Source organism: Melospiza melodia, chromosome 12 (genome assembly GCF_035770615.1).
Source record: "Melospiza melodia melodia isolate bMelMel2 chromosome 12, bMelMel2.pri, whole genome shotgun sequence".
In the NCBI taxonomy this organism is placed as follows: Eukaryota; Metazoa; Chordata; class Aves; order Passeriformes; family Passerellidae; genus Melospiza; species Melospiza melodia.
The window spans coordinates 27568030-27579061 of NC_086205.1; the positions used below are offsets into that span (position 1 = coordinate 27568030).

Sequence of the window (11032 nt, forward strand, 5' to 3'; positions counted from 1 at the left end):
GAAATGAGCCCTGAGGCCTGGCAGCACCCAGAGCTGCTCCTGCCCACAGCTGGAATCACTGCCATGGGGTGCTCTGTGCTGCCTTTCCTTCTCCACAGCAGGGAAGCTCTGCCGACCCAGCCCCAGGGGTCACTTTTGTCCCTGGGGCTGCAGAGCCCAGCTCAGCCTCCTGCCCAGCCCCTGTTACAGCGACTGACCCTGCCTGGCTCTTTCCCCACAGAGAGCTGCCAAGGCAGCAGCCAAAGCCCACAGTGCCTCGGACGATGAGGAGGGCCAGCAGCACCCTCCGGGCAAGGAGCTGGGGCAGCCCCACAGGTGAGCTGGAGCCCCCCAGGTGGGGCCAGGGCTGCTCTGTGCCAGCAGCGTGTAGGCTGTGCCAGAGCAGGTCCTGTGTGTGTGTGTGTGTGTGCCACGCGTGATGTGTCTGCCACACGTGACAGCTGTCAGCTGGGTTTGCTGTGAGCCCGGTGTTGTGGCTGTGTCACCTGTCACAGGCTGCGAGCAGCAATTAACTGCACAGAAGTGTGACAGTGCCAGTGCCCATGGAAAGGTGCCAGGCCCTACTTCACCTGCTGCAAACAGAGCAAACTGTGCAGGTTACAGAATGTGCATCACAGCCCAGGCAACTTTATTGCATCTGAGAATGGGAAAAAAAGCAATCAGAAAAGTGCCACTGAGAATGTGTTTGCTCTCACTGAAATGCTCCTTGGTTTTGTCTAGAACAGCCATGGTGCGGCTCTTCCATTATATTTTAACTGAAAGATTTTGTTTGTGTGGATGGGCTGTGGAGGTAGAGGGGAGCAGTCATCCCAGAACCCTTTCCAAGGAAGTTTGCCTCCTTGCTCACAATTCTTCATTTCCTTGTTGTTGAAAAGAACAGAAAGGGGGATTGAAATACACTTCAGTCCTGCAAGTGCCCGTTTCTGTTTGCTTTCACCCAGCAGGCTGGCCCGCCGCAGGAAGACAGTGAAGCTGTGCCGGGCCCTGTCGGACCTGGTGGTGTACACCAACTCTGTGGCAGCCCAGGACATCGTGGATGATGGTACGGGGTGGCACGGGGCTGGCACAGGGCTGGCATGTCCCTGTCACTGTGAGAGGAGGGGCTGAGTGCTGCTGTTAGGGTGGCACAGGGCTGGCATGTGTCCCCTGTCACCATGAGAGGGGGGACTGAGTGCTGCTGTTAGGCTGGCACGAGGGCAAACCAGAGCCCAGCAGGGCACTCCCTCCCTGGCAGTGACTCCTCTGGCCCTGCTGCCAGCAGAGGATTTTGCTGCAGGTTCCCTAGAGCTGCCAAGCTCTCACTTGGCTTTCCTTTCAAGTCTACAGACTTGAGAGGAGAACAACAGCCCCTCCTGGAAGGGGGAGAGGGGGAGCTGGTGCCCATCAGTTACTCAGGGTACATGATTTGTGAAGGACAAGACAATCTGTCCTGGAACACTGGACTCAATCTCACGTTGCCCTTGATGAATAGCCAGGTAACGAGGTCTGGACTCAGGCCCATGCCCTGGGACTGTTTGTCACCTGTCTGTTGGTTGTGCCATGGCACACAGGCTCCACAGGGAACGTGCTGTCATTCAGTGAGACCAGAGCCCACCAGGCAGTGCAGCAGAAGGCTGAGCAGTTCATGCTTTACAACCAGAGGCAGCTGACCCGGGTCTATCCCTCAGCCTACCGGATCGACTCCAGCAACTTCAACCCTGTTCCCTACTGGAATGTGGGCTGCCAGTTAGGTAGGAGCTGTGTGAAAGACTTCCTTCCCTTCTGTGTGTATGTGCCTAATAATGTTATCTTTATTAATGGCACCCCACTTCTCTCTTTCAGTGGCCCTAAACTACCAGTCTGAGGGACGTGTGATGCAGTTAAATGAAGCAAAATTCAGGGTAAATGGCAACTGTGGTTATGTGCTCAAACCTCCGCAGATGTGCAAAGGTAAGGTTCAGTGCAGTTATCACTGTAGCTGCCAGGCCTTGCACAAGAAAGGAAAGTGCAAACTGATCTAGAATCTCTCCTATTTCCATGCACTCACAGCTCTTAGACTTGTACCAGTGTGCAATCTCTTACTGTGATTAGATATAGATATAGATATAGATATAGATATAGATATAGATATAGATATAGATATAGATATAGATATAGATATAGCTCTTTGCCTTATTAACATGAGTTTAAAAGAAGAAAAAGGGTTTCTAGGATGACCAGCTGCAGGAAAGTAGAGGAAGCTCTGCAGTGGCCCAGGAGCAAGTATCCAGGGCTTGGTCTAGCTCTGCCTTGGAATCACAAAACCAAGGGGTCTTCTCTCAGAAAAGGTTGTAAGAAATAGGAGGAGAATTTTAGAATTACTGAGCAGCTGCTCCATACTCATAGTTTCTCATTTCTGACTGAATTAGTCTGTCTGTGCGTTTTGGGGGGAGATATTTATTATGTGTATCTTTTCCCTTACAATCTCATTCTTGCCATCTTTTCAGGCACATTCAACCCCTACTCTGCTGATCCACTTCCTGCCAGTCCTAAGAAGCAGCTGATTCTGAAGATCATCAGTGGGCAGCAGCTCCCCAAGCCCCCTGACTCAATGCTGGGGGACAGAGGAGAGGTGAGATGCTCTGGTGCATTCCATGGGAGTGACAGGCAGTGTGGGACTCAAACCTTCTCCTTATTCAAATACACCAGTAAATTTCAGATCTTGTCAAGCTTCTGGTCACAACATGCTACACTTCCCCCAGCCTGTATCCTACGTGTGATGTTTAAGAAGTGATTTGTTTTGTATTTTAAAGGGTGACTTTTATGAAAATTAGTCATAGCTGTCCATAGCTCTTGATGCAAATCATACATCAACATGTACTCCATGGAACCAATTCCCATGATAGTACTGCTTGAAAATTCATGTCAATCAAAGGAGTTTGAATTCTCATATGAATTTAAATCAACTCTCCCCATTAATTTTTAAAAAATTCACCTTCATTTGTATGGCTGGCTTGCTTTTAAAATCTTGTGTTTTTGAAAAACAGATCATAGATCCCTTTGTTGAGGTGGAGATTATTGGGTTACCTGTTGACTGCTGTAAAGATCAGACCAGAGTGGTGGATGACAATGGTAAGATAATCTAAGAGATTTCTTTTTCTTCGAGTAAAATATTAAATAAGTGTAAATGAATTAGTGTCTGTTATTGCTTTCTAAATTGCAAAGCATCTTATCTGATGAAATCAAATTATTGTATTTTAACAAATTATTTCTGCTTCCCAGACAGAAATTCTGGTGTGGAGACAAACAAGTTAGAGGTGAAGGGCAGGAGTTGCTCCCCACATTGCCTTTTAACCAAATTGTTCTTAGATCTCCTTTATGCAGAAGCTCAAATCCATCTGTATCTATATCTGTATCTCTCTCAGGGCTAGCCTGGGTATCCCTGCCAGCTCCCAGGCAGACGCGTTTTGTTTTTAAAGCAATCCTAGAGGCAGATGTGTCGCATTTAATGACTGCCATGCTGGAACTGTCATTGCTGCTGCTGTGTCCTGTGCCCTGTGCTCCTGGAACCGAGGCAGGCGCTGGCTCTGGCCTGTTCCCCAGTGTGTCCTGTCTGCCCTGCAGGGTTCAATCCTGTCTGGGAGGAGACCCTCACCTTCACCATCCACATGCCCGAGATTGCCCTGGTGCGGTTCCTGGTCTGGGACCACGACCCCATCGGGAGGGACTTTGTGGGCCAGAGAACTGTGGCCTTCAGCAGCCTCGTGCCTGGTGAGTCCCCCTGCTCTCCCGGGTGTGCAAATCCTCCCTCAAACCCAAGGAGAACATTAGCAGCACAAGATGATAGATTTTTATAAATCTTATCTCTGTGACTTCATGTCAAACTTGGACAAGCCTTCTGTTCTCTTAGGGTGCTTTATGCACCATCCCAAAAAGGAGTTTGGTTGTCTGTGCTTTTGGAAATTACTGCGGTGTGTTTTTTATAACTTGGAGGCAATTTGTACTGGGGCTCAGAAAACCTGTGAGGACCCCAGAGAAGTTTACTGAAGGCACCAGGTGGCTTCCTGTGTGTACATCACTTGTACAGGCAGTCATTCCTAGCTGGGCATAAAATGCAAACTGCTGGCTCTTGGTGGAGGTTTGTGTGGAAATATTCCTATTTCTGTTTCCCCAGGCTATCGCCATGTGTACTTAGAAGGACTGACAGAAGCTTCCATATTTGTTCATATAATCATTAATGAGACCTATGGAAAGGTAGGTACAGCTGGAAATTTACATCTTCTAATAAAAATGGATTTAAATGTAGCCCAGAGCCTCCCAGGATTTGTGCTGGAGTGCCCAGGAGGCTCAGAGTGTGTGTGGGGTTTCCCTGCAGGAGATCAGCAAGGAAAGGTCACCATACCATGGCTCCACTCTTGGTGTGCACATGCTTGCAGATGTTCTTACTGTTAGCACCTAACAATGATCTTCTCTAGGTACAGGAGGTACATTTCTTCAGTGTGCTACACTGATCTTATTTTGCAAGTAGATCCTGAGAACTGTAGCTGCACCAGATCATAATATTTGACAAGCTATTTTTAGCAGCTAATTAAATTAATTTAAATTGACCTAATTTACTTTTGGGTTTTAGTGCATAGATCTTGCTTTTCTGCAAGTTTGCTAATTTTAGAATGATTTTAAAGTGAAAGTGAAAGCACAGTGCTTTTTCTGTGTTTTCAGCTGCCCTTCCTTAGCTGTTTCCATCTGGAGATAAGCAGCACAAAGAAATTAAGGCCATGGTCAGCAGAAGGATTAAGTAAAATAGCACCTTAGCAGTGATTCAAGAAACAAAGATAAACACAAAACCCTGACCTTTGTGAGGTTTGAGGTTGCAGAGGACACTCAGCCCTCAGTCTTTGTGCCTTCTGAGAGGATGCAGAGAATGTCATGACAAACATGAACCCAAAGTTGTGCAGCACCCACAGAAAGCTCAGGGGAACAGAGAGACAACAGCAGGGAGAAGGGCCCAGGGCTGAGGTTTGCTCTTGTCCAGATCCTCTCCCAGCTCCACTTCCCTTCTCCTCCCTGATCCCCTCGGATCATGGGATGGGATCTCATGTATTGGTATGTGCACATCTGGGCAGATCAGGCCAATCACATCCCTTGGAGGTGGTTTGCAAGGCCTGTTTGGCTGCTGCCCTTGTAAGAACAAATCTGCTCAAGAAAACCAGCAGTGTAACTCCAGAGGGGAGGCAAGGGGAGCAGGAGGGGACACCTGCTGGGATTCCCTCTGTGTCCCTGGCTCTGTTCCCCTGATGCTGCTCTGAATCAATGATGGCTGCACTGCTGTTTCTCATCGGCTGACTGAGGAGATCTGCTCCGTTCCTGGGGGACACATACTCAACTAAGAAATAGCTTTAAATGGTTTGCTGTAAAGTGGTTCTGTTTACAGCTGATGTACTGTTACCTTATTTGCTTGTGCGGCAGTCTTGAAAACATTAGCCAAATGGATTTGCATTTCTTTTTGCCTTTCAGTGGAGCCCTTTAATCCTCAATCCCAGTTACACAATAATGCACTTTCTAGGAGCCACCAAGGTAGAGCTCATTGAGCATGCACTTTGCACTTGCTGGGCACAGACTTTCCAGTGGTTCCCAATCGCATGATCTGCAACTGCCAAACTGGAACCATTCTCCATGCAGGCTCTGAAACATCTGAATATTGCTTTGATGAAACTCATGCATAGAAAACTCCACGTTCATGTGCAGCCTGTCACTGCCGAGCATTTCCTAGAGCCTTGTCAGGTCCCATTAGGAGGCTGAGCAAAGCTCTCTGGTAACTGTGGCAGGCTGCCATCCTAATGAGGAGAAAGGCAGGCATGCATGAATCCATGGAGACCTGTGCTGGAGCTCCTTGCTCAGAGTAGCTGTGAGTGGCTTGGTGTGAATTTTTGCTTTGCTGCGTTTTGAACTTTGCCGTCATCGCTCATCAGCGCTGTGAGAGCAGCTCTGTGCCCCGTGAGCGGGCGTGAGCTCAGGCAGGCTGTGCTTTGTGTCCCTGCAGAGCAAGCAGCTGATGGGGCTCCGAGGGCTGTTCTCCAAGGCGCCCAAGGCGGGCGCGGCCGAGCCCAGCGGGCACCACGCGCGCAAGCGCTCCATCGGCGAGCGCATCCTGCGGCGCACGGCCAGCGCCCCGGCCAAGGGCAGGAAGAAGAGCAAGATGGGCTTCCTGGAGGCCGCTGAGATGAAGGACAGCGCCTCGGAGCCGGCAGACCTGAAGGACAAGGACGGGGTGCTGCGGCGGCCGAACCGCCCCTCGCAGGCGCGCCCCGCCTCCATGCCCGTGGACAGGTTCCTCATGGTGGAGCTGCCCTGCCCTGCACAGGACGCTGCCCAGGAGGCCGAGGCACAGGACAACACATCTGGTAAGGTGCTTCCAAAACTACTTCTGGTGAACGGTCAGGGCTCCCCTCGCCTCTTCCAACAGTACCTGATTTCTAGCAATCATTAAAACCAGTATCTATTACACCAAGTTTACTTCTCTAGTCCCTGCTTCATTAAATCTCCAAAGGAGTGAGTCACAAAGCTCAAATCTGGCATAGAAAGACATGAGGATTTGTGGAGAAAACACCCAATATGTGTTTTTCGAGGAATTCAAACCCTTGCCCTTGTGAATGCTGCCTGCTGGTAGAAGATCCACACAAAATCCTTGTACTGTAACACTTTGCAGTAGCCACATGTATAAACCAGTCTGGAGTCCATCTACTCGATGCTTTTGACTCAGCTTGAAGCATGCATCTTGTTTTCAAGTGTTGTGTGTTTTAACAGAGCTGTTTTGTTCTGTCTTTATTGCCACGCTTCTTTATAGTACAAATGTGACTAGGAACACAGCTGAAGGTAATGCCACGTGCAAGCTATGATGTGGTACCTCATTAACATTACTTACAACAAATATTACATCACCTGCCTGATGTAATAGACATTCCAAGGAAATTTCAATGAAGTGCCTGCAGTTGTATTTTTCCATTTATTCATGTCACTCAGATAATTTGTACTAAACCTGCACAACCCCATGATTAAGTTCTGTCACAACTGTACCTAGTTTTGCGTTCTCCATTTGTCTGTCTAAGGACAAAATAGCTGTTGATAGACAGAGCAGAGTCTTTAATGCCACTAATATGTTTCTCATTTAATTTAGCCAACAGTGATGACAATACAAATGAGAAGGAAACAAGCTTGAAAGAATTGGGTTCTCCACGTTCGGAGCAAAAGTCAAATGCTTCACATTTAGCATCTCAGTTCAAGAAGGAGAATAACCAGAGGGATTCTACAGTTGACTGTTTAGCACCACCTCCACAGGAGCAACCTGAACATTTGGTTTTTGCAAATGGTATAGCTCAAGCAAATCACCTTGTAGACTACCAGGAGGATAATCTTTCTGATGGAACTGTCCCCCTAACGCAAGACTCTGACTCGGAACTTCCCACAGAAAAATCACACCACAAAAACTGTGCAGAGAGTAAAAAGGAAGATGACACAAAAGGATCTAAGGAAGGGAAGGTCAGTCTCATGGGGACTTCTGTTTCTCAGAGCACAGAGGCGGAGAATCACAAATGTGACACGAAGAAAAGCACTGCAGCACCTCTTTCCCCTTCTTCTGCCGAGTGCTCTGAGAGCCCTGACTGTCACTCCACGGCGGCCCTGCAGGACAGTGACATTTCTCACCTCATTGATGAAGTCTCTCTCTCGACTGAGAGTGAGCTGGACAGCGCTGTGTCCACTCTCATTGGGCAGCTCGATGGCACAGATGACCAAACTCCCCTTCCTCCTGTCTCCAGCCCCCATGGCAGCAGCAGCCAGACCCCCAGGGTGGGGAATGCAGTCCCACACATGTTTGCTGCAGACCTGAGCAGCCCCTGTAGGCACAACTTCACTCCCACAAAATCCAACAAATCCTCTTTATTCTCCACTCTGGACACAGCCATGTTCTCCAGCTTGGAGGATCCCGAGTATTCCACATACACAGTTCTCCATGAGGCATCTCCACCTTCTGAATGTAAGAGCCACAGGGCACTAGTTTGCAAGAAAAGATTAAATAATCTAGAAAGTAACTTGCCCAGCTCTTCTTGCTCTTCATCCCTCTCTTTGCTAAACGCAAATCCCAAAAGGAATTGTGCTACAAAGAGCGGACCAAGCTGGGAAGCCCCCGAGCCTGCCAGCTCCGTTGGGTCCAACAGCCTCATCTTTGAGGAGCCGCTGGGGCGCCCTGTCCCTGGGGAGCACTCGGCCAGCAGCAGCCTGCTGGAGCTGGATGGGGACTGCCAGGAGCCCCTGGTGACCGCCCGTGAGTACCGAAGGGAGGACATGAGCCAGCTGGCCTCGCCCGTGAGCCTCAGGCAGAGGCAGGAGCCCGGGCACGGCGGGGACAGGAGCTCTGGGAGCAGCTCCGCTGGCGGGGACAGGACCTTGGGGAGCAGCTCCACCGGCGGGGACAGGACCTTGGGGAGCAGCTCCACCTGCGGGGACAGGACCTTGGGGAGCAGCTCCACCGGGCACGGCGGTGACAGGACCACTGGGAGCAGCTTCACCGGCGGGGACAGGACCTTGGGGAGCAGCTCCACCGGCGGGGACAGGACCTCGGGGAGCAGCTCCTGTGGCGGGGACAGGACCTTGGGGAGCAGCTCCACCGGCGGGGACAGGACCTCGGGGAGCAGCTCCACCGGCGGGGACAGGACCTTGGGGAGCAGCTCCACTGGCGGAGACAGGACCTTGGGGAGCAGCTCCACTGGCGGAGACAGGACCTCGGGGAGCAGCTCCACCGCTGCGCCCTGTGCCGCTGCCCGGCACTGCTCCAGGACCTGCGGGGCTGCAAGGAGCCACCTGGCTGTCCCCGCGTGTGAGAGCACTGCGGGTTCGTGGCAGCAGCCCTCGGAGAAGCACAGGGCTGCCGTGTGTGTCCCCAAGGCCGGCTCAGCCTTTCCCCTGCACCCCGGGGCTCTGCCGTTCCCCACACACCCGGCCATCCAGCAGAGCAGCCCCTGCAAGTCCAAGAGCCTGGGAGACCTGACCTCGGAGGACATCTCGTGCAACTTCGAGAGTAAGTATCAGTACATCAGCAGGAGCTTCATCTCCTCGGGCCTGAGGGACGGGAAGCTGGCCGCCGTGCAGGGCGTGAGGCCGCACTCGACGGACGCGCTGACGGAGCAGCTGCGGAGGCTGCTGTCCCCGGAGCAGGAGGACGGCCGGGAGCCGCCGTGCCCCAGGCAGCCGGACGAGGACTGCCCGCGGGCCCTGGTGAGGAAGCTGTCGTCCCGCAGCCAGAGCCGGGTGCGGAACATCGCCAGCCGCGCCCGGGAGCGGCAGGAGGCGGCGGGCAAGCCTCGGCCGTGCGTGCCCGGGGTGGTGCTGCGGAGCAAGGCCCCGGGGCCGCCGCTGGCCGCCAACCGGCACTCCACGGGCTCCTGCATCGGCCGCTACCTGCGCGGCTGCCCCGGCGAGCGGCGCGGCGTGCCCGAGGGAGCCTGCTCCGCGCTGCGGCAGCTCGGCTGCGGGGAGCTGCGGCCCGCATGCGGGGAACTGCCGCACGGCTGTGGGGAACTGCGGCAGCACGGCTGCGGGGAACTGCTGCTGCCTCCCGGCGCCCAGGAGCAGCCCGAGATCTATTTCCTGCTCCGGCTGTAGGCACGGCCCTGCCCGGACTGCTGCTCTGCAGCGTACAGGAGCTGCTTGGAGCCCACGGCGTATTTCTGAACGCAGTGTAATGCCAGTAAGTCAGGGGTGGTTTAACGTGCCCCTTCCTGGCAGGGCTGAGGGAGGCAGGAGCCACCCTCCGTCCTTAGGGGTGCTGCTGATGGAGCCCGTGTGCATTTGTAGCATTCTGTGTCTGTCATGCCGTGCTCCAAAGCCTGACATTGCACTGAAGGCAATACTGCTTTCCTTGTGTCTTGTCCTCCTGCTTGGAAAAACACTTTTGGCCTTTTGTGAGGATTCTCCAAAGCACTGTGGTGTCTGGAATGCTGGACTGGGGCTTGTTCTGCCCGACAGGCAGCAACCCTTCATTAGCATCACTTGTTCTGAATTGTTACTATAAATTTTACATGTTTTCATGTATGAACTGTGAGTCTGCAGCAAATGGTTTGTAGAATTAGGGTTAGTCCAGATTTGTGAGTCCTGTGTAGATTTGTCTTCTGCCCTCTCTACAAAGTGTGACAACAGTTGTCTTCCTTTTTGGTTACTGTGTTGATTTGGGACAGAGTGGAATGTGCGAGTAATTATACTTTTATGAATGAAAACACTTTATTTCTGCTTATTTTGTTATGTATTTTTGCTGTTGGTTGTGTGAGTAGCTTCGGTACAGTAGATCCATTTTCTGTATATTTGTAATTTTATTGCTGAATTGTCGACAGTCAGTGGAATATTTAAGCTGACATGGTAGAGTGACTATTTTGACTGTTCACCTTTTTCTATGAAGGCTGAAAGTGAATTTGGTGAAGGAATCTCAGACACTTAAAGCTTCCCTGTAGGGAACAACATAGCTTTATTTTGGTTGGAAGATACTCTATGCCTTTGCTGTAAGTTTTTCTGATATGTCAAAGACGTACCTTTTACCTCTTTCTTTTGTAATGCAGAGTATTATTATTCTTGAAAACGTCATTAAAATAGATTTTTAAGCGCTTGGTTATATGTTTTCTCAAAAAAAAAATCCATCCAAATAGATTGGTGCTGAATCCAGCAGCAGTTAGTGGCTGCACACATCTGTCTTGGCAGGAGATGCAAGGAGGGAGGATCCTTCATTTCACAGGGTGATCTTGGCTGGAGGTGGCAGCTGAGCTCTGGTCTCCTTTCTGGGACAGGAGCCACACTTGAGTTTGTCTGACTGTCCCACTCAGACTCTAACACAGCACAGTGGCTGTGGTATCACAGGACAGAACAGGGGATTTTCTAAACAAAAAGCATTTTTCCATGGAGGACCAGAACCAGACACTGGATTAATCGCTTCAGCTTTGCACCTGGATTTCTCATAGCCAGGATGCAGTCTGGCAGGTGTGACTGAGGCCTAGCAAAAGTGCCTTGTAAGGAAGCAAATGAAAACATCTCC

At 51.2% G+C, this 11032-nt stretch overlaps 1 protein-coding gene across 1 annotated transcript in view; it reads left to right on the forward strand.

Moving 5' to 3' along the window:
* PLCH1 (phospholipase C eta 1) overlaps positions 1-10589 on the forward strand; it is a 46637-nt gene extending 36048 nt beyond the window's left edge. The window contains exons 13-24 of the mRNA XM_063167456.1: positions 221-315; positions 945-1042; positions 1551-1730; positions 1822-1929; positions 2466-2590; positions 3006-3090; positions 3583-3729; positions 4133-4212; positions 5473-5532; positions 5999-6359; positions 7133-8365; positions 8729-10589. Of these exons, the coding sequence (XP_063023526.1) occupies positions 221-315; positions 945-1042; positions 1551-1730; positions 1822-1929; positions 2466-2590; positions 3006-3090; positions 3583-3729; positions 4133-4212; positions 5473-5532; positions 5999-6359; positions 7133-8365; positions 8729-9615 (3459 nt within the window). The 3' untranslated portion in view covers positions 9616-10589. The remainder of the gene's footprint in view (positions 1-220; positions 316-944; positions 1043-1550; positions 1731-1821; positions 1930-2465; positions 2591-3005; positions 3091-3582; positions 3730-4132; positions 4213-5472; positions 5533-5998; positions 6360-7132; positions 8366-8728) is intronic.
* Positions 10590-11032: the final 443 nt, after the last annotated feature.